The sequence below is a fragment of the Pelmatolapia mariae genome, linkage group LG8, assembly GCF_036321145.2.
Source record: "Pelmatolapia mariae isolate MD_Pm_ZW linkage group LG8, Pm_UMD_F_2, whole genome shotgun sequence".
Classification (NCBI taxonomy): Eukaryota; Metazoa; Chordata; class Actinopteri; order Cichliformes; family Cichlidae; genus Pelmatolapia; species Pelmatolapia mariae.
The window spans coordinates 18,239,772-18,265,837 of NC_086234.1; the positions used below are offsets into that span (position 1 = coordinate 18,239,772).

At 38.4% G+C, this 26,066-nt stretch overlaps 1 protein-coding gene across 2 annotated transcripts; it reads left to right on the top strand.

Annotated features, from left to right (window-relative positions):
- LOC134633179 (myosin-binding protein C, fast-type-like) lies at nt 1-26,012 on the top strand. 2 transcript variants are annotated; one of them, XM_063482046.1, is made up of 30 exons: nt 1-36; nt 5,348-5,362; nt 7,204-7,224; nt 8,411-8,434; nt 14,816-14,884; nt 14,992-15,140; nt 15,241-15,358; nt 15,470-15,518; nt 15,707-15,763; nt 15,876-16,048; nt 16,229-16,361; nt 16,899-17,023; nt 17,166-17,271; nt 18,868-19,034; nt 19,375-19,540; nt 19,653-19,759; nt 19,856-19,885; nt 19,992-20,134; nt 21,649-21,808; nt 21,945-22,049; nt 22,135-22,323; nt 22,435-22,569; nt 22,703-22,870; nt 22,983-23,071; nt 23,362-23,557; nt 23,702-23,841; nt 24,740-24,899; nt 25,295-25,431; nt 25,519-25,705; nt 25,891-26,012. In XM_063482046.1, the coding sequence occupies exons 1-30, from the start codon at nt 15-17 to the stop codon at nt 25,911-25,913; spliced, it is 3,363 nt and encodes a 1,120-aa protein (XP_063338116.1). In that variant the 5' UTR covers nt 1-14; the 3' UTR covers nt 25,914-26,012. The 2 variants fall into 2 exon arrangements, with proteins under 2 accessions (XP_063338116.1, XP_063338117.1); XM_063482047.1 differs by having other exon boundaries at nt 2-36; nt 8,414-8,434.
- Nucleotides 26,013-26,066: the final 54 nt, after the last annotated feature.

Sequence of the window (26,066 nt, forward strand, 5' to 3'; positions counted from 1 at the left end):
ACACAGGAATAACCATGCCTGAGCCAGTCCCTGAAGGTATGCAGATACTTTTTGTAACATCATAATTCATTGTAATTAGTTTAGAGAGTTTCATTATACTGAGGTGTGCTGACTTGAAAAATATAAATAACAGTAAATTCACATGAATGTTGTAGAAATTAATGGATAATATGAATTGTTCCCTATGTTTTGTTTTCACATTTTTTCAGTGTTAAATATATAATCATTACATAGTGCACTAAAACTGAGAAATGCTATTTTAAAAAATAATATATGCGTATTTATTTACACTACACATATCCTATAGGTTGTGAAAAACAAACAAGAGTACTATGAAAGATGGTTTTGTAGTATGTTGTGCAGCATGTCTGCTGTTATGGCAGAAAATACAAGCAGATGACCAAACTTAAATGGGGTGAAAGTGGCTTAGGTATTAATGTTATAGCTACTGGTGAGACTGACCATGAGTTTGAACCCGATATTAATATTACAAAGCGATTCCTACAAAATATGATGGAAAATATCCATCATTTTTTATTTATAAATGAAATAATTCACTATTGATACTACCCATTTGTCAAGGATATTCCCATTTCACCTGTCTGCTTTCTTGTTATCTGTCCGTAAAGAAAATTTGAGACGGAGTAAATAATGACGTAGCCAGTTGTTATTACATCACTAGACTGAGTATCTTTATGACATCGGAGCACAGATTGCTATCTTGTTGACTGAACTGGCAAGCTTCCAGCTGCAGCAGCTTCATAAGCAAATACTGCTGGAGCTTTACGTGAGTCCTATATGAAGGTCAGCTTGTGTCACTGTAACTGACTCACTTCATAGAATATATACACAGTACTTGTTTTCAATGCAGCGTTCAGGGAAAAAAAAACTGTTCTTGCTATTATATATGATAATCTGCATTTTGGATTATGTAATGCCCAATAGGATAGGGATTTGACATCCTTGATTGCATCATGCCTTCTCATATATAATTGCCTGTTGACCTTCACTACTATCTTCAACATTGACCCATTCAGTATCACCTTAAATCAACTGACTAAGCTGATAGCAGGCTAAGGTTGCAGACAGTCTCAGTTGCCCTGATAGATCTCTTGGGATAGCCGAGTTTTGTAGGGCAAGACTGTGCTGACGGGTGTTGAGCCTCTCAAACCCTTTCCCCCAAGGGGACTCCCGCTGACCACATTGTGATAGTGAATGTCATAGGCTTTGCTGGAGTTGTTCACACATTATTCTTAATTCTACTCTGTAATATTTGATTCTGTTTCACAGCATCTGTCCTTGCCCTAATCTTTTCAAAGATCTAATCATGGCCCTTTTATTTTTATCCCAGAAACCTAACCAGGCACTGCTGTTATTCACCATATAGAGCCAAAGTGTTTATCTGAGTAATATGAATATGATTCCACTTTGCATACTCTGTCTGCACCACCCACTGCTCTGTCATTCCAAGCCAAACTTAACTGCAAAGCTTCAAATACGAAGGTCAGATAACCTGGCACTTTTTCGTTTTTAAGCTCTGCTTGATGCTTCTAGGAAATATTTGACGGAATATATTTTTTAAATACTTTCTCAACTAATACTCTTATTAAAAAGAATTGTGGTAACATTTTTTTTACCTAGCGTGCAACACTATTATTTACCCACAAACTGAATTACCTTTCACATTTCCACATAAGTTCAAAGATTTTCTGTGCTACTTCACTTAACAGCACTCAGATCACACCCTCAACTAACAGCTAAAAATACTCTGCAGTAAGCCCTGACCTTTTCTACTTTCATAGAGTTTCACACACCCTGACGTATCGGGTTTTGCCTAACAGTTTTGGAGTCCCAGCTGAGATAAATCATTATGTAATCTGTCATTTTCACCTAAAGAGTTCCTTTTTGGTCTTCAGGCCTGATGCCCTCTTTAATGTGGCACTGCTCCAGAGCAGTCAGTCAAGTGCGTGACAGTTTTCTAGTCAGTGGTTGGAAGCAATGGTATGATTCACGGTCATAATTCCTTTCATCGCTGTGTCCTGATGAAACATGATGAGCGCAAGTTGAATCAAAACTGCTCTGTGAAGTTTCTCCAATCCCTCAGCGCTGTTTATCTTCAAAAGGGTTCAAAAACCTCAACGTAAAATGATGAAATGATTAATGTCCACTTGGTGAATGAATACATTTATCTTTAAGTCACTCTTGATGGCAAAATCTGTGATTTCATAATCCATATAGTAAAGTACCACCACTAGAAACCACTGTCACTTCCTCACTGAGTGGCAGAGCTTTCATTAACTGCATATATAACGCAATAAGCAGCTTAATCGTCAAAATTTAACAAACACATGCAGATATTGTGGCATGAGGCAAGAAAGTTTTTTTTGTATCTTTCCTGGCAGCAGTGCTGAAGCAAGACATCAGAGAACATGTTTGACTGCCTGGTTCAGGGGAAGGTCCGGGTTATCCATTTATTATCCATAACCATTCACCACAGTCATTTGGACGACCTCTGCATCAGCTGATGGAGGAATCCAAGCAGTGCATTGATCCAAACTGAATTCAAATAGCAGCAGCAGTGACGGGAAAATTCCCTCTGCAAGTAATACAGCCGCATTCCACAGCTAGCTGTTCAATTTCCAGGCCACAGAAATCAATTCCTTCAAAGTAAGAGGTCTGTGAGTATAGTACAACTAGCGCAGCCCTTGTTATTATTTTAACATTTTATATGTTGTTTTACATTATTTTAGTATTGCATTTAGTATTGCATCATCCTTACATCTAGTTTAAAATCATGTAAGGATGATTACATGGTCATCCTTACATGATTTTAATGAACAAAGATGTAAGTTCATTAAAAATGACTTTTATCCTCTGAAACTTCTCTGAAACTCTGTGTCAGTGTATCAGTGTAAGATTATACAAAGCTGTTTTTGTCAGTCGGCTACGTTACAGCATATGTTCATATGCAAAGTAGTGCAAGCATATCAAAATTAACAAGGGGTTTTCTGGCATCAAGGTGCTTTATATACATTGGCAACTTATCTCTGTGGCTGAATTGTAGCTATAAAAGTATGCAGAGCTGTAGAGTTGGATAGTCTTGTTCAGACGGATTTATTTTTTGTATTGATTCGCAAAAGATAAACTTAGAAGGCAGAGATGGATGGCAGTACTAAAGAGAAGCGACTTTCAGCCAAGTTGTCTGAAGCTGTCACTTCAAGTTAGAAGATTTTGACAGGAGTGGACAGACAACTTGTTTAAATGAAGGAGTAATCCTGCCAGTTTTTTACATTTTTTGACCATCTGTGTAAAGTTGGTGTTTCTGTTTGACAAGTAATGACAAGCTGTTAGGATTTTTTAATAATGCATGAAGTGTAGTACCTAGTAGAACCAAATAATAAAATATATATTTACCTTTTTTTTTTTTACTTATCCCCAGGTGTCCAGTGTAGTAAAATCACCTAGAAATCACAAAAACTACAGAGATGGATTTCTGAGTTGAAACTTATTACACAAATATTACTATTACTTTCACAAAAGCATTCTAGGTCATCAAAATTGTGTTTTAAAAGTATCCTAAGTATCATAAATACAGGCCTGACTCTTATAGAAGCCAAACTCTTTGAATATAAGTCAACAATTCAAAGAATTATGATGATTTTTTTTTTAACACCGGCCCTTTGCCTCTGGACATACGTGCATTAAATGGTGTGACTTCACACTCTTGAGAACAATGTGTCGGCTTCACTGACACATTGTTCCAGTAAACAGTGTCACTTTCTGATCTCTATGCATGTGTGAAAATGCGCCTCTTTCCTGTCACCACAGCCAGTTAAAAGCAGTCCTTGCCCTGCCAGAATTATTGGTTGATGACATCTCTGTATTATGTTTATACCAATGAAATGTAAGTTTTTATATTTTCACACAAAAATATATATATTGTTGTTATTGTTTGTGTGTGCGTGTTTCTTAAATTTATAAATTTATTAAAAAAAAGATTTATAAAAATTTTTTTTTATAATATATATCACTGTGGGCTAATTTTATAGTTTTTTTCTTTGTTTTTTATTTTTTGTTTTGCTTTGCAACCAATTTCCAAAGTGCTAGCCAGGTTTGCACCACAGACATTGTGAACCAAAATGTCAATAATTGTGTTTGTCATAAGGATAATGTAAGTCTTGTTCTTTTTTTAATATACTTGTATATTAACATCTATCGGCGCATCTTCAAAAAAATCTCCTAATTATATGAGTAGCAGGACTGCATATGAAACCACCGAAAGTCTCTGAGGGGACTATTTTGACTGTGAGAAGCAGCTGTTCAGAAGTTCATTACACTGCTTTATCACAGACTTGTTGAAGATGATCAAGATTCTCGCTCCATGTGGACTTACATAGCAGATGCCGGTGCAGATTTACACTCAATGCAGGTCTTAAATCCTCAAACAGGATATATGAAGTACTAAAACCAAAAGCTCTTTTTTCTCTGAATACTATTTCAATTTATATCTGTTTCCAGCTTCTTCTACTGAAAAAAAAAAAAAATCAAGCTGTCTTATTTTTTCCTTTTGTTAGATATAGCACAATGTCATATGAGATAATGCAGTTGTAGCATTAAATATAATGTTGTTATGAGGCATGCAGGCATGTATTAGTATCGTATTCTACACATTTAAAGTCTTTTTAAAAAGAGAAACACAATAAATCATGATTATATTTTCTGTCACAACACCTGTTTTATCCAGAAATTTATGACATGTGAACAGTAAACCACACCAGGTCAGGTTGGAGTGACTATTCAAGGAAACTTTGTGTAGCTAAGAGAATATGGTATGACTTCAGGGAGGTCATAAGACACCATCCCTGGCCTTTAGCAGCTACTCCAGTGACCCCCAGCAAGACACTGTGGAAGTCGGGTGTATTATAGGCCTCTATTTCCATTGAGAAGTTGCTTTTACCATATTTAGGCTTTAACAATCACATTGGATGTGATTGTTAAAGCTACTTTTTAAAAAGTGGCTACTTTTTAAAATGTATCTTCTTACTGTACGCCATATTTAAAATTTACATTCTGAGATTAGTAGCTTCACTAATAAATAAGATACATGCTAAACGTAATCATTTTGTAGAAAGCCATTACCCTCAGACAAACAGGACCTTTAACCATCGTCAGACTAGGTGTTATTAAAGACGCAAAACAGTAAGTCTACTAAAGATATCGTTTTCCCTGAGAGGAAGGATCCTTTGAAAACAGATAAAGGATTCTTAAATGTAACAGATCACAGTACATTTCTATAACTTCTGAATCTATCTTTCTAACCCTTTTTCCCCCCTTTTGTGTTTTTCAGAGAAACCAGCGGTGGGTAAGTAAACTGCTCCACAACTGACCTTTTGCGTGTCTTACATTATCACGTGGTGACGTGATTATAGCTCTCACATTTTCGCTTTTCACTCACATATCATGTCAACTGCATGTGTCAGGCAGAGGCAGGCTTCAGCTTATAATGGCGTGTAATCAGTGTCCACTGATATTATTTATTCATAAACTTTTTATCAAGCGAGTGAGCATCTTCGTTTTATTCCTGCATGCCTACATGTGACTATGTGGTCTCTATTTTTATCTTATAGTGTTTGAGAATATTTTATGAAATGCATTATGAAATTGTTGTTCAACCAACTGTCTTCAAATTATGTAGCCATACAGAAAGAGCTCTGGCAGAAGTGCTTTGGTTTCCACAAGCCATATTTTAGTGTGGTCATGTGTCTCTAATGTTAGTTTTCCTATGGGACTGTCATGGTTTTATTTTTTATTTTTCTATGTCCAACAAACATCCACTAATTGTAGCCCCAGTGGAGGCCGCTGAAGAAGAAGAAGGACAATGACTTTCTTTGCTTCTTTTTTTGAGACTTTTAAGGATTTATGCATTGTTAATAAGTGACACTGAGTGGGTTTGAGTTGAACTGAGTGTTGAAAAATGCATTTTAACTAATCTGTAAAACTAATTACCTGATGAATACAGAACAAATGGTTTTGCCATTGCTAGATAATGAGTTGAGCAATTACTGAGTCAAAAAGACAGGCCTCAAATTCAATCACATCATGAGACAACAGGAAACTGCTGAATGGAATAATGAAATTGTTGTGCCACTCCCATTTAGTGTGTTTGCATTTTTTAGCTGGCCTATCACATCTCATCACCAGAGCTAACTACAAGCAGACACTTTAATATTACACTGTGATTATGTAAAATCAAGGAAATTACACCATGTTATCTGCACATGAATGCAGTGTATATCAAAGCAACATGCTTGTTTGTTTATATTCATAACCACTCTAACTGGAAATAATCATCGTATTTTCTCCTTCTTTTCCTTTTTCTTTTCAGAACAACTGTTCTTTTCTTTGTTAATATGAATAGTTTTGGATTGTACAGAAATGAACTGTGTGTGTGAAGCAGACAGGACAAGCTATCTGTGAGGATTTTAACATAGTTCATTGACTGACTGTAACTGGATGCATTTTCCACATCTGTAGACTCTGAGTTCTCACTGTGACCTTTGGTTTGCATTTCACTGCAGGCATGCACTGTATGAGTTTTTGTGAGTTTTTGGTTTTGTTACATTTGCAGCGTTTCCAAATGTAAAATTTTCCAGGTCTCAACATTTATTGTTATTAGTTACTTAACCATTATTCATTTTCTCCCTGCCACATCCTGAAGAGGATGTGGTGGTCTATTAGTGTCAGGGAATAATACACTATAAGGACTAAAGTATATCCATTCATCCAGCCATTCCTTTTCTTCCTTTTATGCAATTCAGGGTCACAACACAAAAGCACATAAATTATATAATAAAGTATAAAATCAAAGACCTAGGAAGGACATTTCTTACCTCCTGGATAAACCATGATCAACTGTAAATAGTATTATTGCAAAGTCAGAGTAGTTCTGAGGTTGTGCATGAAAGTTTCCATAGTTCTGCCGACTCAGTAGGCTCAGACTCCCAAGCTCCAAATCTCCTCTGAACATCAGCACAAAAACTGCGCACGGGGAGCTTCGTGGCATGGGTTTCCATTCCCTGTAGGTGTAATGTGTAGGTGGCCCAGTGTCTGTATAATGCACAAAGACATTCTTTTTCACTGCACATAGTAACTATATCTAGTGTATATTGGAACTCCAAGTTAATGTCCCTTCATTTTCCTTAGATGCACCCGCTGAAGATGGAGGTAAGGCAGAATCGTGGGAATGAACTGACATGGAGGCACTAAATTTACCTTGAGTGTTATATTTTAATGTATATGCCTGTGGTATCAATTTAATGTCCTCACATATGAGTTCATATGTGACATAATGCGTGAAAATTACAGTATGTGCATGATTCCTTCAGGTTGCAAGTTTGTAGGTTGGTCTCAGGTGATCCTCGTAACTTTTTGTTGTGTATTCTCGAAATGGGCTAAATCTTCTTTTTTTCACAAAGATTTTTCTTCACAGAACTGAGCGATATGTTACCGACTGTAACATATCTGACTGCTGTGCTGTTATGACATGAATAACAGGATTATTCATTTCACATGTTGTGATGATTTTTCTTACCTGACTATTTTTTAATACACTTTATATACATATACCTTATAGTATATGTTATGTGTGAAATTAAAGTGGACCTACTATGCTTTACTTTTTGCCTCGGTACATGGTCATGGTTTCAAATACCGAGGTCACCATATGTACATGTAAGCAGAGCTCTCTAAACTGCTCTGCTATTAGATCTGCTCTGCTATTAGGAAATACACTGCTCTGGTAGTGAGCACACCAGATCCCACCTGCTTTTCAAATCTTCTTCTTGCAAGGATGAGCTAAGCATTAGAAAGTTTTCTTAAAGGGAGGAAGGTGTTAAAAAGGGAGGAGCTGCTTCAAACAGAGGGTGACCAATGTGGCTGCACCAAGGCCTAGTTGGAAATGAATGAGGGTTGTTTTGAACCATGAAACATGGAGAGCTACTCTAGAAGAGTTTGAAATAAAGCTGGTAATGAGCATTATAGGTCAACTTTAACCTTAAGCTTTATATGCTGAACATGTGAAACACATGTAGTGTGTAAAACTGCACAGTTTTGTTATTTACATCATTTAAAAGTATGTTTCTGTTTCTATTTTTAAAAAATTCCATAGTTTATGTGTTTATCTACCTAGGAACTCTGAATCTGTTAATAGGAAAATATTTGAATTTGCATATTCAAGGTGGATTGGATGTTAGCGATTTTTAATGAAAAATGTGACAGTGCATGGTGGTTGTGTTACAGCCGTGTTGCTGTGTTGCTTGGTCTCTGTTGCAGCAATATGTGGTTTTTGTGCAACAATAAGCATTTGCTTGATAGCTGCTTTTTTCAGTTTTGTTTGCTTCCTTGTCTGCAGCAGATACAGAAACTGATGGAGATGGTAAGAAAAGAGCAGCATTTTATGTTGATGTGTTTGCTGAAACTATATTTTTCTAAATCATCTGTTTGAGTGTTAAGATTAATGTCAGTGTAATATCGGTATTATGTGCTAGTCAGACTGTCACATAATATATTGTTAAGTGAGCCTGGGTCCAGTTTATTAGATGAAATCATTTGATTACTTCAGTTTGGACTGATTTAATGCTTTTTTAAATTTTAGGAGGTTATTTGTTTTCCTTGCATTTGCATGTGCCTCATTCTGTCTGTAAACGCAATTCTGATAAAACTATGTAGAGTTGTAGAATTGCGTCATGTTAACAGTCAACAAATGTTTTTCTTACATCCACCAAGGCCTTCAAAATAAACTTCATGATTTTTGGATGAAAATGGACAAAAAGCCTTATAACTTGGAAAGTATGAATCTTAAAAGTATTGTCGACAAAGTATCATGCAAAGATTTCACCTCTGACCTCTCCTTTAACATCAATAGATTGATCTGAAGATCAAAGTCATAATTATGCTATACAGAGCTATGCTTTACTTTGACCTCCAACCTCTTCTTTAAGGTCAATTAAGATAAAAAATTTCATAAAATGTCTTTTTTCTTTAAGTTTGTTTAAAATTCTACAGCATATTTATTATCCAAATATTATGTCATATTTGACCTCTGACCTCATTTTGACATTTCACATCTGCCTTTCTTTCAAGTTGACTTTAAATGTGTTATATCTTTAAAGAAAGTTAGAAATATACTGTAGTATAATATTCGTTTTTATTCACGTCCAATTATTTACAAATTAATATCTATTAGCCATTATGTGCTCCTCCAAAATATTTATATCAAAATACAATATTCCCCTAAAAGAAAACACTGCCTAGAGAGTGAGCTGCATTGGTGGAGGTTTTGTAGTGCTTTTTATTTTTTCAGTTTTACAACATATATTATTAAAACCAGTTGGTTGCAAGCAAACCTTCTTTGGATTGAAGTTGTTTGTACACAAGGTTCTTGTTCTGTGATGAGACTGCTGTCTGCCAAGACAAAGTATCACTCACTACAGAGCTCATAAAATGTGCATGAAGCTGTTTGACCAAAATTCTGTGGTATGCCACAGAGCTCCTCGTGGGGATTATAAAAAGAGATTCTACTTCTCTCGGTTCTTATCAGCCATGAGTTTTAAAACAATAAACTAATATTGTACAGTTTCCTCTGACCTGTCATGGGATAGACTTAGCAGGACGGATTCAGTTACCTTCAGAGATCCTGAAGGCAATTGAATACCTTGCTCCTGTCAGATAGAGTAGTAAGGTGTGAGGTAGGGTCTTCATAGTTTTGACTTGTTTTCAGGTTCATCCCACAGATGTTTGAACACTGGGAAATATGGAGTTAACACTCAAAACTCCAATGTTTAATTCATGAACAAATTTGAACGTTCTGCTGTATGCAATGTTTGCCTGAAGGTTTGCCACCTCTGTCAGGTAATAACATTACCATAACTGGTTCTACTTTGTCTGCAACAATGTCAATTGACGGGATATGTGATACGAGTCAAACATGTACATGAATGACACATTTTCTCATCAGAACATTGCCCAGAGCGTCACACTATCGCCACAGGCTTAGCTTTTCACTTTGACTCACTTATTAGGTTTAGGCACTAAATGCCACATATTTATCTTTAGGTAACTACTTGGTGAAGGTTAGGAAAAGTTTAAATTCACCCCATCACACTAGATGGGAGTGACAGGCACAAATATTTGTGCATCATCCATCACCTTATAGGGCACGTTGTGTCTAACTGCATGGACCAACCTTGGTGGTAGAAGGTTGTCCTTCTCCTGAAGGACAACCTTGGTTACACTTTGTTTGGCAACCCACGACTGGATCCCAGAATGCTGTCATATTTGATATGTTGAGACCCAGTCAGCTTGGCTCCTTTTTATTTTCTCTTTTCTTCTCTGCCAGCAATATGTCATCCTGATATGTCAGATCAGTTGGTGCCTAACATATCTAACCCCTTGATAGGTGGGAGTGTACAGAGATAATCATGTTATTCACTTTTTCTCCCAGTGTTTTTAAAGATGGCTTGTCTGTGTATCTATCTCAGTAGCAGCTTCAGAATCACGTCTTAAGTATTTTCCTGAACTCTTCAGACCTACGTCTGTCTCAAAGAGAAAACACTGTGGGCATCCTAGTGTGTGACAGCGTTCTTATGTCATTCATCCATTTCTGTCCCCTACTGGTGGTATCCACTGATGCTACCAGACAACTCACAGACAAATTATTTTGTTTATGTTCTTTCAGCAATTTAGAATTTGTTTCTCCATGTGAAAATTATTGTCTCTCCATCTGTGACCTATGATACCAACCCTCTTGTGCTTCTGTCCCTCAGGCAATTTAAACAATGAGAGTGGAAACACAGCTGTGGTTCGTGTGCGGCACTCATTGGGGCACAATAGCAGCTGTTGCTGTTAACGTGCCAAGTGTCATCTGATGTTATGACACTTTTTATGGTTGCTTCTTAAATGTAACATTATGCTGTATTAGGAAACTGCAAGGAGAGGTCAGGTAGTGCGGTCATCCAAGACATTATCAAACGCGGTTCCTCCAGAGAGCGCGTGATCTGCATATAGGGTCATGTCTCATCAGCTCAAAGGATCTGAGATGTTTGACTAACTAAACTTCGTAAAAGTGTCATAAAGGCTAAATCTAAAAGTGTTGCTGCAGCGCTGCAGCTCAGGTTTTACAAGTAAAATTTAAGAGCTGTTGATACAAAGCTGTCCCCATCTGCCTTAGTGATGCCAGACTGATCAGTTGAACGTCTGCTCTATTTTGACTGACTAGATGGAGATCGCATGGAATGGTTCTGGAAGCATCGAGACCCCAGGGAGCTGAAGGGTGCTAATTTCTTGGTGTACTTTTTCAGACGTGTGCAAAATGTCCAAGACTTGCTGTGCTTAACAGGGAAACACAGCACTTATAAGGGTTTTCCTTTTCCAATTTGAACATCTATGTGTTCTTAGTATGAGGTAAGGTGCAGCATTAGTGGCAACTGAGAAATGTAAACTCTTTCCTGCGGTGCATGTTGTCATATGTTAGGAATATGTTTGGAGTTAAGCCTGGCAGACTGGACCTTGGGAGCGATCCCAGCATTACCAGGACGATTGCCAAAGTGTTTCTTTTTTGGACTGTTGGAAATACGCAGATGATGGACGTGAAGGTATGCAAAGGAAAGATGAGAAGTCACAGACTCTATCAAACGTGTCAAGACTGTTTTGTGTCCTCACAACAAGGCAGCCATGTAGGGAAGGCTGGTTGCTGTGCTGAAACATACCAGAAAGTAGTGGCCTGCCAAGCAAAAAGTGGGCTCGAGAGTCAATATGAGGTCATGAATATTAAATTGGGCACCTCTATAAATTTCCTGCCAAATGTGGCCAGTGGTGGATGTATGACCACAGCTTTTTCCTTTCCTACCATTCATAAGTGTGCATCTCCTCTGATGTCATGAATGCCCATCGCTGAATGTGGGACTCAGCAAGCTACTCCTGCTGTGACAACATTTGCCTAGAGGGTGGAAAGGTACATTGTACTGCAGATGATCCAGACACAGCTCAGCATGGCACAAATATAAGAGAAGAAAGGGTAAGCTTAGTGGTAGAGTGTGAGTGGGAAAAACTGGAGCGTGAAACAAAGACAAAAAAACCTTGAACATGTGCAAAACCTTCAAAGGGAAACATAAGAACCACTGATCTTAAGCTGTCGGCCACATTTTACCCCAACACTGGGAGTACAGTTTTCTCATCATCACCATCGTCCACCATGAATCCACCAAGCCACACCATTCTGGTTAGCAATACAGACAAACACAGCCAGGATGAAGATAGAAACAGAGGGAATCTGAAGAAATGTACCAAAATCAGCCTAATGTAGAAGCTATGATGTCTACATCAAAATCTAGACTAATTTATCTTAATAATTCAACATAATGTCACTAAAAAATATATTTTTTCATCCTCATTAAGTCAGATCTGAGAAGTTGTTTTTCTTTTCAAAGATCAATATTATTAATATATCAGGCTGAATAACATCATTGACTCAACACTGTGGCATATGGCTGAGTTTGTGCACTGATTTTGTCATGCAGTAATTACTCAGGGCATTTAAATTTAATTTCAAAGAATCATCAGGAGGTCAAATATCTTTTGTATACAGTCCACATTTTAAATATAGATTTATAGATTTTAAAAATATTTTCAGGTCTGCCGTTTCTTTGATCCCCTGTCCTGGCTACAGAAAGTTTATTCCACTCCTCTGAGTTGAGTTTGCCTTTAATGTATCTCTTAAGAGTCAATTTCTGTGTGGGAAGTGCTTATCATACCAAGGCTGTTTAAAGCCATGCTCACAGGGGTATAATGTGTGGGGGGGATTATCATCACTTGGCCAACTGCAGTTTGTTTTGGGGCTCTCATACTAGTAATGGATGTCTGCAAAAAAGTTACTGCCAATTTAAAAAAAAAAAAGTATTGGAATCCAACATTCCCTTAGTTGAATTTATTGCAACAAAATTTATACTAAGTTTATACTACGTATTAGATTTATAACTTATAAGAACAGGAGATAAAAATAGATTTTTAAAAAGTTAAATCTAAATCACACTTCAGTGATTTATTTGGTGAAGTATGTGACATTAATGTTGTAGTTTGATTCTATTTCAAAGCAGTATATAAATTATAAATTCAAGTTCTTTTAATTTTTGCATTCATCATTTATTCACATTTAACCAAGTGCATTTGATCAACAACACCTGGTTGCTGCTTACCATCTTAATTCCCATAGAAGGTTGCTCTTTACACATTGCTTCTGCATTTTAACTTACTTTTTACAAAAAAGTAAGTTAAAATGCTTTTTTAAATGATTATTTATTTAATTAACAAATTGTGGGACACTATAATATCTCATGAGTTGTATTTAAATAATTTAAGAACCTTGTATGGACTGTGTTATTTATAATTATTATTATGGAATAATGTCCTAATAGATAAAACCTCAGTGTGTGCTTTCTGTGTCACTTGACTGGACATCACTTCTTTTCAGTTGATCGCAGTAACCCACACCTGGATTCTGATCTACCTTTTTTTCCCATAAATACTTGAGCTTTTTTTTTTTTTTTTTTTAAATATTAAGCACTTTGAATGTGAATTAAAGTCAGCGCTGGCTTGGATTTTTGTGTAATATTTGGGGGGGGGGGGGGGGGGGGGGGTGTTATTCAGGCAGCATGGGGTGTTCTGTTGTTGCTCTGTGTGGGGTAAAGTATCTGCTTTGATTGCAGCCTTGGAAATCAGTCCAGCAGAAGTAATCAAGATAATTTCAAATATTAGATTCGATGTTTGATGATTAAAAGTACACTGATTATTTGAAGCTGAGATCATGATTACTGAGATCATGATCTTATCATTATGAAAGAATTGTTGCATTTTACTGTGTGTTGTTTCGATGCAATGACTCTAAAATAATCATTGTGTAACTGTTGTTTACTTACCTTGAGTTTATACTGACTTATGGTACAGTATAACTTAAAACTGTTATACTTTCCAATGTGAAAGTGGGATAATTGTTTTTTGTAGCAGACCCTGCACTGGAGGGAGAATGAGGACGATGTGAAAGCACAGTGCAGGACTGTGACAATGCAATGCATGAAAACGTGATGAAATTCAGACGTGTGCCAGCATGTCTTGGTCATGCTCAAAGAGGATATTGTATTCCTGAGTAGCTTCTCATGGCTTCCAAGCCAAGTCTTGGCTGTGATTGTTTAGTAAACTGAATTTATTAGGCACATTTATTTTCCCTGTCAGAAAACAAAGCAGATAGCTGCACTGTAGAGTAGGACGCAACAAAAGAACCTAATGCCAATTACAAGTGTGCATTGTTTGTAGAGTAGCACCTTGAATGCCAAATCTTGAATGATGGTAGAAAAAGCTGATGCATAAAGGACACCAGGTGCATTTGTTAATAGTTTCAGATTTTTATATAGTGATTGTGTATTTCTGTACGTTTTGCTTGCCTGAACAAGCAGGACACTTCATCTGCTGTTACTGAGCTTGCTCTATCAGCAAGCAAGTGTCCAAAAAGTGTCCCCATCGTGCATGGAAGTATCATTATTCAGAAACAATGTGACTTATATGTGTTTTATATGTATTTTAGATCCTCAGTATAAGCAAAGATATATCCAAACCATTCACCGTGTCTCTTGCACTTTGGCATTTTGAACATTATTTTTTGTTGTATGTTATTTTGCAGCACATGTCTTAAATGAATCTATAAAAATGGGTTCCAGATTTTAATGATTTACTGATTTAACAAATCTTTTTTACTCCTTCTTTTCAGAGCCTCAGTCTACTGAGCTCACTGGGCTCTTTGTCGAGAAACCGCCGAATAATGTAGTCGCTGTCGCAGGTTAGATACACGAATGAATGCTTGTGTTATCGCTGTCTCCAGGAATCCGTAATATGCAATCTGAGTATATAATGTCATGTCAGTTAACTGTTGCTTGTGAATGGCAGGAACGGATGTCACTTTCATAGCCAAGGTCGACTCCACCAACCTGACAAGAAAACCCACCATGAAATGGTTGAAGGGCAAGTGGCTGGACCTTGGCAGCAAGGCTGGAAAACATTTGCAGTTCAAAGAAACTTACGACAGAAATACTAAAGTGTGTGTCAAAGAGAGACAGAGATATTTTTTTTGTACCATGTTGGATGATCCTCTTCCTTCGGAAATAGCTAAGAAGTAATGAATATTTTCTCCCTAAGATCTATACTTATGAAATGAAGATCATCAAAGTGGTCCCTGGAGACGCTGGTGGTTACAGGTGCGAAGTGACTTCAAAAGACAAATGTGACAGCTCCACCTTTGAGATCTCTGTTGAGGGTGAGTGAAAACAGACTCTCGCCTGCTGAGGCTGCCACGGATTCTATACATACTGATGTTTTGATCTGATCCAGGAATAATGTGCGTTCTCTGCAACTTCTCTTATTACAGCTGCACATCAGGACGAACAGGCAGATATTTTGTCTGCCTTCAAGAGAGCGTAAGTGCTCTGGGGTTTGTGTTTCATCCCGTGGAAAATGCACGCATAGACTTTTTAAAATGTTTTTCCGTGTATATATGTGTGAACATGTCTCACAGCACATTGGTTTGACAGTATAGTACACTTAACGTTGTGCCATGGCAAAATGCATTATGTGTGTTACAGTTAGTCTGATTCTGTACATACAGTGACGCTGGAGAGGATGAGGGAGATCTGGATTTCAGCGCTCTGCTCAAAGCTGCTAAGTGAGAATCTTGACATTGTTTTGTTTATCGAGGAGACAGTATGATTTTCTCATTGTATTTTGTGCTTCTTCTGCCCTACCTGCTAATAAACCCCCTTTTATTTCTCGGCCAGGAAGAAGAAGAAACCTGAAAAAGAAGAACCAGAGATAGATGTGTGGGAACTGCTTAAGAGTGCCCACCCAAGCGAGTATGAGAAAATCGCCTTTAAGTATGGCATCACTGACCTGAGGGGCATGCTGAAGCGTCTGAAAAAAATGAAGGCCGAGCCTGTTATACATAGCGAGGGTAAGTCGGGTCAATTAACGGAAGCGAGGGGAAGGAGTAGAGGAATATTGCAAATATGATTGAGAGGAAAAGGATAGAAAGAAGAAGGCAAGAGGATGGGCGCTATGAGGCTGAGCGGGCATGACATATGTGAGCTAATGAGTTAATCTGAGGTTTTTCTCTGTGTGTCTTCAACTATAGCTTTCCTGAAGAAGCTTGAATCTTGCTACTCAGTGGATAAGGGCAAGAAAATTACCCTGAGGTGTGAAGTGGTGGATCCCAATGTTCAGGTCAAATGGCTGAAGAATGGTCAGGAGATCAAACCCTCAGCCAAGTATGCTTAAAAGCATAAACACACACACACACACCAGTTATCCACACGGATCTTTTTGTGTGCTTTTTACAGGGTACGGCTTAATTAAACAGTAGTGTATCATATCATCAGATCATCAAGCTTAGATGGACTTGGTGGGCAGTGCTTAAAAATATCAAGCTAAAATTATCTGTGCGACACAGTCATACCCAGAAATGATGCTGCCATCAACATGTTTTATTTTTAGGCAGTCATAAGGGGCCTCCCAGTGGGTTAAAGCAAGTCATACTGCCGAGACATCTTATGCCCCAAATCCAGAAACTCAAGCAGGACAAAGACCTCTGTTTCCTTAAATGTCCCATTTAGGGAAAAAATACTGCATCCTGGCAGAAAATTGTAATATATGTGTTGGCTTTGCTAGACAAAATATGTACCACTGCAACTGTCATAAGATTGATTCAAATCCACATTTTAAAAAGGAAGGATCTGATACTATACAGTAGTGGAAATACTTTCAGAGGTGTATTCTTTTTGATGAAAAAACACTGTCTTTTTAAGGTATATCATGGAGGCGAGCGGCAATGTCAGAACACTCACCATAAATAAGGCAACCCTGGCAGACGATGCTGCATATGAGTGCGTGGTTGGAGAAGACAAGTGTTTCACAGAGGTGTTTGTCAAAGGTGCACTTTCTCTTTTTTAATGTTTGGTAACAGTAGCGATCTGAGAATACAGTAAAGCAGCACATGTCTTGTCCCAAAGCATGAAAAGTGAAGTTTCAGTGCTTGGTTCATGAATTGTAAAGTCTCCCTCTGTTGTGTTCAGAGCCCCCTGTGACTATCACCAAGCTGATGGATGACTATCACGTGGTTGTGGGAGAAAGAGTGGAGTTTGAGATAGAGGTGTCGGAAGAGGGTGCCCACGTCATGTGGTGAGTGAAATTCACATTATCAGCAATAAAGATTCAGGTTATGTACATATGCTGAAATTTTTTTAACTTGTTCTTCTTACACAAGCATTTAAAGTCACATGTAGAAAACAATAGTTTTCACAGGACGCCATAAAGTTCTCCAAAAAACTTAAGAACACCATTACCACGTGCATAAGAGGACAATACACTTGATTAGTTATCAATTAGTCATCAATCAGCAAGTGTGAGCTCTATAAGAGAAAAGATTTGGCAGTTTGGTGATCTGAAGCATTCAGATGTACGTTAACACAATGTCACAATCTTCCCAGGAGCGGATGTCTCAGCAAAGTCGCCCCAAAGTTAGTCCATGCAATACTCAAAACTGCAAAAGATGAATCTACAGGCCTCTTTTAGCACCTAAAATGATAAGATTAATTAGAATAAGATTAGAGCAAGATTGAACAAGTGTGGCTTGTTTGGAAGGGTTGCCAGGGGAAAGCCTCTAAAAACAACATGGCAGCACAGCTTAGGTGTAAAAAATTGAATCTGAATCAGCCACAAGACTTCTGGAACAATGTACATTGTACAAAGACCAAATTGTAGATGTTTTGCTATAATACACGGGGCCATGTGTGGCAAAAAATAAACACAGCATATCAGCACAAACACCTCAAACCAACTCTCAAGCACGGTAGTGGAGGGTTAATGATCTGGCTGACCATGAACTCATCTGTATATTAAAGTATTCCTAAGTCAAATGTGAGGTGACTTTGCCCAAATTTGGTCATGCAGCAGGACAATGATTCTAAGCACAGCAGGAAGTGTTGTAATGACTCGGTCAAAGTTCAGACTTCAACCTAAAATGCTGTGCTGGAACCTTAAGAGAGATGTGCAAAAATGAAACCTCAATGTACTGAAGCAACGTTGTAAAGAAGAGAAGATTTCACTATAACATGTGAGAGACTCATAAAATCATATAGAAAGTGATTATTTGGAGTTCGTTTTGCTAAAGTTTCCAGCCTTGTGATAACTTTCTTTTCCTCTGGACTTCATTCAGTAATATTCCACAGTTAATTTTTGACCTTCTCATCTTCATATCAGATGAAACTATATCGTAGGAAATCTTGGTTCTGGTCAAAATGTGTGGAGGCTATTTGATGTGCTTGATACAGGAGATTTTGTCACAAACTCAACTGAATGTGTAGATTTTGGTCTGCATGTTAGATGGCTTTGAACATCGTCAGTCAACAAAAGCATTTCAAGCTCAAATTCTGAAGTTTATTTCAGTTTGTTTCACTGGAGTTTTTATTTTTGAAATAATTTTGATACAGCATCGCTAAATTTAGTATTGTGTCTTTTTATTCAAAGGTGCATTTTGAAAAACCTAATAAAAAGTACAAAGAGCAAATGAATGAAATTAATTATAATTTTAAAAACGTGGTATACACAGCCAGATTGATATTATTTTGTAATATCTTGATTAATCTAAAATCATACATTTCCAAAGCCATTTTGCAACGTGACTTGTAAAGTTAGAGCTAGTTTCACCTTACAGTTTGTTTTTAGAGAGTTTTAGGGACAATTTTTAAAAAATATCTGTTTTATATTCATTTCCAGGTTTTTTGAAGACCAAGAGATTCACAAAGACAAAGATTCAAAATATCGCTTTAAGAAGGATGGAAAGAAGCACACACTTATCATTCAGGAAGCTACACTGGATGACATCGGAATGTACCACGCTTGGACAAACGGGGGTCATACCAAAGGAGAACTGGAGGTGGAAGGTACCACATGAAATCATAATAATCTCACGTCTTTATTTTAGTTTTGAGTGAGAGTAAAACATAAACCATTAGAAAAGCCAAGCTAATAATATTTTTATAGCATTCACACATGTGTTGTATCAAAAGGTACTATATATATACAGTAGCCAAGGGTATCTGTCATTTAAACGTTCACTGCAGAAGAGTGCTGGCCCAAGGGCTCAGCACCTCTCTTTAAAAACAAAGTAACGACTCATGGCAGTGGGTGTCAAGATGAGTGGATCAGTGGGTTTATTTCCTCTCCTGCTACACTTACACAGTCTGTCTCCTGCCTGATCTATGCTTTTGTGGCCTTCCTCAGAAAAGGAACTGGAGGTGTTGCAGGACATCGCTGATCTGACAGTCAGGGCAACAGATCAGGCTATGTTCAAGTGTGAAGTGTCTGACGACAAGGTCACAGGAAAGTGGTACAAAGATGGCGTGGAGGTCTTGCCAAGCGAGCGCATCAAAATGACCCACATTGGAAGGTGAAAAGACGACAGCAAACAGTTTTGCCTTTATGTGAACAAAGTTGGGGTTTTTTATTGACATAGATGTTTCCATAAAACTACATGATATCTTCTGCGCTGCTTGTCTCAGGTTTCACCGACTGATTATTGATAATGTGAAGCCAGAGGATGCTGGAGACTACACATTTGTACCTGATGGATATGCCCTGTCACTTTCTGCCAAACTGAACTTCTTGGGTGAGAAAGACCGAACAATTATAAAGGTGCTGCTGTGGAAACATTAGTCACCAGCAGCCTGGATAATACTGTCACCTCTTTTCTCTTTCATAACAGAAATTAAGATCGACTATGTGCCTAGGCAAGGTAGGTACCTGTAATTTACATCATAATTAAACATCCTGTGTATAGTTCAAACCCAAAGACAGCCTACTTGATTGATGACTCTCTTTGTCTGCTGTATTTTAACCAGAACCTCCAAAAATCCACTTGGACACCACTGGAAACATGGTCTCCCAAAACACTATCATCGTGGTAGCTGGGAACAAGCTTCGTCTGGATGTGGAGATCACTGGAGAGCCAGCTCCAACTGTTGTCTGGTCCAAAGGAGATAAAGTAAGGGCTCCAAAAAATTGCTGCAGTTAACTTAAACTAAACTAGATATATGGACATATAGATTTAGCAAACTTAAAAATGAGATAAAATTGTAAAGGAAATATTCTTAGTTCACTAGCTGGGCCTCATTTTCAGTTTGACAGCATTTTAGTAGGTAAAGGTGAATGGCTTGGACATGAATTGAGCTGCAGTTTTGGGAAAGCCTCCAAGGGGACTGGCAGCGGCTCCTGGGCCTTGCAAGTCCCCATGTACTAAATAGAAGTGAAGAAGTTAAAGAACTGAAAAGGTGAGGGAGGGTGGGGCACGTAAACGAGACGAACAGCTTGAGGAAGGCGTGGTCCTGCTCCTGAAATTCCAGTACACAATCCCCAATTGTTGTATTTGTAAATTTGGTAAAAATTTGTTGAACAAACTGCCTGGTTAGTGTTTGATAGAGATTAATATTAAAACTTTGGATGTCTGTGAGTCAACAGCTTTTTTAAGTATAGAAACTAACACTAAAACTAATAACGAGACACTGGAAACTCACTGAAACTGAACTGAATTAAAAACTAAATAAAATAAAAACTGATAAGAAAATTCAAAACCTTAATAACTCTGGTAGGTATGCAACTAAGCATGAATTATTTTGGTTTGCATAACTTGACAACTTAAATATTAGGAGATGTGTGGAAATGAAAACTTTTTAGAATATAATTTAATGATCACATGTGGGGTTATGAGCAGACCTTAGGTGCCATCAGTGTCATACTAAGACAGCTCCCTTCTTCTTATTTTACACTCAACCTAAGGTCAGTCCAAGTGGTCCATTCATGCCTTTCTGGTTTGCACAAGTGCCACCAGCTAACACTCGTTTTAGTTCATGTGCCACTTGCAGCCTAATTTCATCACTAGCAGACTGAAGTGGCAGAACAAGTGGACAGTAAAAAGTGAATAAAAAAGATAAATCTCCCTTTAGTATAAACAATACATTCTTGTAATGGTCACACTTTATGAACTATCCATCCACAAAAAAATTGATGAAAAGTCTGAGATGTCTTCAGAAAAAGAAGTGCAGCTTCATAAATACGCCATGCCTCAGTTTTTTCCCGCTCTGTCTTCTGTCTTATTACAAAGAAACACTACTGCTGTAACTTTATGAAAAGCACTGGCACAGCTCTTTGGCTTAACCGCCTCACTTCAGTGTGGTACTGCAGGCCCTGAGTAATGTCTTTGGCTGTAAAACCGATGATGATTCAGACCTCTGGCTTGGATAAAATTAACAGTTCACAGACAGCCCCTTCCCATGATGTGATCCACTCTCAAAAACTTGCAACACAATATTTCCTCATGCAAAAAACAATGAACAGTCAGAAGATTTTGCCTTCAGCTGGTTTGGATATGTGAGTGGGCTTATTCTGGCCCCGAAGCCTTATGTTTAATACCCCTTCTCTAACCTCTGTTACCCCAACTTTAAGTTACAAATAAACCCTAATTGTTAGGCATGTTTTAACTGCTTTAATATCGTGTGTTAGCCAATCACAGACACTGAAGGACGTGTAAGGGTGGAGTCCAGGAAAGACCTCAGCTGCTTTGTCATAGAGGGGGCGGAGAGAGACGATGAGGGCAACTACTCCATTACTGTCACCAACCCTGCCGGAGAGGACAAGGCTGTGCTGTTTCTGAAGATTGTGGGTAAGTGAAGGTTTTACAGGATAACATCAGCTGGTTTCCCCTCGTAGTGACCAGCAGACCAGGGATGTTTTTTTGCAAATACCAGTTTGACCTGTCTTCTCTGTTGTATTTAAATAAACTGCAATCTTTTTATCAGATGTGCCCGACCCCCCTGAGAATATCAAGTGCACAGGAGTGGGAGAGGACTGCGCCTCCATTATTTGGGACCCTCCTAAATTTGATGGCGGTGCACCAGTTAAAGGTGGAGCATGCATTACATTAATTTGTTTAAGGAAAACAAAATTATTATTCAACCTGTTCATGTAACTGCATTATTACTCCACCAGGTTATCTCATGGAGAGGAAGAAGAAAGGCTCTTCCAGATGGACAAAGCTCAACTTTGACGTGTACGAATCAACCACATACGAGGCTAAGAGGATGATTGAAGGCGTTCTGTATGAGATGAGGGTGTTCGCTGTCAACAGCATTGGCATGTCTCAGCCAAGTCTCAGCTCCAAACCTTTCATGCCTATTGGTACGTTTCACAGGCGTCCTTACGTCCTCTTTCTTAGCAACTCCCTGTCCCTCCTTTGTTCAGTGAAGCCAGTCACTGATTCTCTTGAGTCTCCTTTCCTGTCATCCTCAGCCCCAACAAGCGAGCCAACGCGTCTGACAGTCCACGATGTGACAGACAGCACTTGCAGCTTGAAGTGGCTCGCCCCAGAGAAGATTGGAGCTGGGGGCCTCGACGGCTACGTTATTGAATACTGCAAGGAAGGAGGTGATAATGCCGTATATTTACGTGTAATAAATGAAAACAGCTGAATGAATGAAAAGAAGAAAGAGATAGGAAAAGGACAAGACACAGATCACACTTAGTTTAATTTACTACATGAAGTTTTCTTTTAACGTAGACACTGAGTGGGTGGTGGCAAACCAGGAGCTGTGCGAGAGACAGGGATATGTGGTGCGCGGCCTCCCGGTGGGAGAGAAGATCAACTTTAGGGTGGTGGCAGTAAACATCGCCGGGCGCAGTCCTCCTGCTATAATGTCACAGCCCGTCACCATCCGTGAGATCGTCGGTGAGTGAGTCAGATTCACTGATGTAGCATAGTTTTTGTTTGTGTTGACCACAGAGAGTCATACGGCATGTTATGATAAGAAGTTTAAACAGGATGTCTGTTTCTTCTTCAGAACATCCAAAGATCCGCCTTCCTCGTGACCTGAGAACAAAGTACATCAGGAAAGTAGGAGAGAAGATCAACCTGACTATCCCCTTCCAGGTTAGAAAGGATGAGCTACTGTGCACTAACAATCAGTAACAATGATATCTTAGTGAGAGCAGCCGCTGAAACCAAATTTAGTTTTTTCTTATGTTCAGATCCTAAAAAGCATTAGAATAATAAATTAGGAGCTTATTTTAGAAAACAAAACATAGTTTTTTAGTTTGTTTGTTTTTTTGTTTTGCATCGTTTTAATAATTTGAGTATTGAAAGTATGTAGAAAAAAAACAACCTGAAGCTACATTTTTTAAGTAGTAAGTAAATAAGTAAATTATGTTTTTGCATCACAGGGCAAGCCACGCCCCGTCGCAACCTGGTTCAAGGATGGCAAACCGCTTGATGAGAAGATGGTCAACGTGCGTAACTCAAACGTGGACAGCATCCTGTTCATTCGCTCAGCAGAGAGAGAGCACTCTGGAACATATGAGCTGGTTCTGAAGATTGAGAACATGGAGGACAGGGCCAGTATTAACATCAGGATTGTTGGTATGACTCCCAGGACTCTAGACGACTTAACCCAGCCCATTTTACATTTTCACTCATCATTAAATCAAAGAAAAGGCACACGAGATGATGCAATATTCATCAGAGTTTAGAAGCTTACACTAATAGAAGTTTAACCCCAAACAGACAAGCCTGGGCCACCTTTGAATGTGAAGGTGACTGACGTCTGGGGCTTCAATGCAGCACTTGAGTGGGAGCCCCCCAAGGATGATGGCAACTGTGATATTTCTGGATACACTATCCAGAAGGCAGACATGAAGACCAAGGTGAGAAAGGGAAAGGGGGGTGTTTTCAGTCTTCGTCAGTGCCACAGTCACCTGCCAAGATGTCCAGCGAGGACCTGTATACTACGCAGGACGTTATCTCTCTGAATCATCGCTCATGACTCACTTTACCTGCAGGGACACTGCTTTCTTACTTTATTCATGTTTTTATTTAACTTTGTTGCATCTACTGTGGTTTCAGATTAGTTTCTTTTGGCATGGTCTATTTTATTTTATTGTGCTACATATCATTCTGCTTATTTAAGCTATTTGTTATATACTGTTTAACTTAATTTTTAACTTTTGCAATCAAGGATTATTCCTAACTCCAAGTTAAAATAAAACCTTTTAACAAATGCGGTCTCTCTTTTGTTCTCCACATAGACTGTTTTATCGGCATGCTGCCAAAGCCTGCTCAAACGTGATTGGTCAACAGAACGTGATATACAAGCAAACCAGAAATCTTGGCCCCTGCCTACAGATTATGCAGACATCTGTTTATATAAACAGTTTATAGCTTAGTGGATTTATGAAGAGCTGCAGGTCTTGTGAGTCTGTTTGACCAACCTGCTTCATGCATTCAAAGCAGAGAGATCACAGCTGACAGGATGAAGTGTGTGCTTTGGCTGCATTCGCACAAAAGCATATTTATTTGTGCTTTATGGAGAATTACAGAATAACATGCTATTTATCTGATTCACTGATTTGTTCTGGCCAATCCTGTTTACTCTTGTCGTCTTTGCATCAAAGAAGGAGCCAAATTTGAATCTTGGGTTTGCTAACATTAGCTACCAAATGCTGCTTCTTTTACCTTTAGCAACACTTGGTTTGTTCTCCATGCTAGATTTGTGGGGGATTTTTGTGGTTTAATATAATATTATCACTTTTTTTCTCTTTCTAGGAATGGTTCACTGTTTATGAGCACAATAGACGAACAAACTGCACAGTTTCGGATCTGGTCATGGGCAACGAATACATGTTCCGCATCTACAGCGAAAATCTCTGTGGCCTGAGTGAGGAGCCGCGCATGAGCAAGAACACGGCTGTGATTGGCAAAACGGGTATGACAGTGTTTCCAATATTTACATGCAGTTGAACACATATTTAGGCCTAAAATGCTGATTTTAAGTCATCTAAATACATCTAAGTTAGCCAAGTTATAAGTACAATGTAAGCCATTTATTCCAATGGTGTTTGGTCTTTAGTTGATTGGTGTATATTCAGTTTATACCAACCATATTATCCTTAATGATTTACTATTTAATAAATAAGTAAACTTTCGATTTCATATATTCATGCTGCATTTTATTCAGAAGTAGTGCTTTATATTTGTAGTGGCAAAGTTGTATTTTTGTTTTTCTTTTTAAACATGTGAGCTGCATGTTTGAGTTCATACAGTTCATTTCTGATTTCTGCAACCTTTTTTCCCTGATTTACCTCCCACCCTCTTCTGAAGGCTTGGAACTCAAATCAAAGCCCTACAAGGAGAAAGACATGTGCTGCTCTCCCAAGTTTACTCAGCCGCTGGTGGATAGAAGTGTTGTGGCTGGTTACAGCACTGCCATCAGCTGTGCTGTCAAAGGCTTTCCTAAGGTAAAAGCACATGTTAAAAATTGAGTCCCCTAATTAGCCAAGACGTTTTAGCTTTAGCTTTCTTAACTCAGCTTGTTCAAATCTTAGCCTAAGATTGTCTGGATGAAGAACAGGATGATTATTGGGGAGGATCCCAAGTACTTGATGCAGAACAATCAAGGAGTTCTGACCCTCAACATTCGAAAGCCCAGCACCTTCGATGGAGGGAAATACTCTTGCATGGCAGTCAATGAACTGGGCAAGGATGAAGTGGAGTGCACACTTGATGTCCGAGGTAAGAACACTGGGCAACCGTCTGAGCGGGTAGAGGAGGACAGATGAAGGAACAGGAGGAACTTTGGTTATTTTAGGACAGGATGAGTCTTGCTAAACACTTTACAACAAAACAATGATTGCCATCACACTTGGACTCCAATCTAACAAAAGCTGACAACCACTATCTCTCTTGTTCTTTCACAGTTTACAAAGAGCCAGAGAAGTGAGAAACTGGACAGCAACGAATATGAAATTCAAATTATGAGCCAAACAGTGAATGTAAGCAGTGGACGTCACAATGAGGAGAGCACACTGTCAAGATTGAATCAAATAAAATATAGTGATCCTTGCTGTAAAAGTTGTTTATTCTGATTACATTT

Excerpts from the sequence above, each read along its gene's own strand:
- LOC134633179 (XM_063482046.1), top strand. The coding sequence starts at position 15 with ATGCCTGAGCCAGTCCCTGAAG. Across the intron at positions 19,035-19,374 it reads AGGAGAACTGGAGGTGGAAG|AAAAGGAACTGGAGGTGTTG; the intron begins GTACCACATGAA and ends GGCCTTCCTCAG. Across the intron at positions 25,432-25,518 it reads CTGTCAAAGGCTTTCCTAAG|CCTAAGATTGTCTGGATGAA; the intron begins GTAAAAGCACAT and ends TTCAAATCTTAG.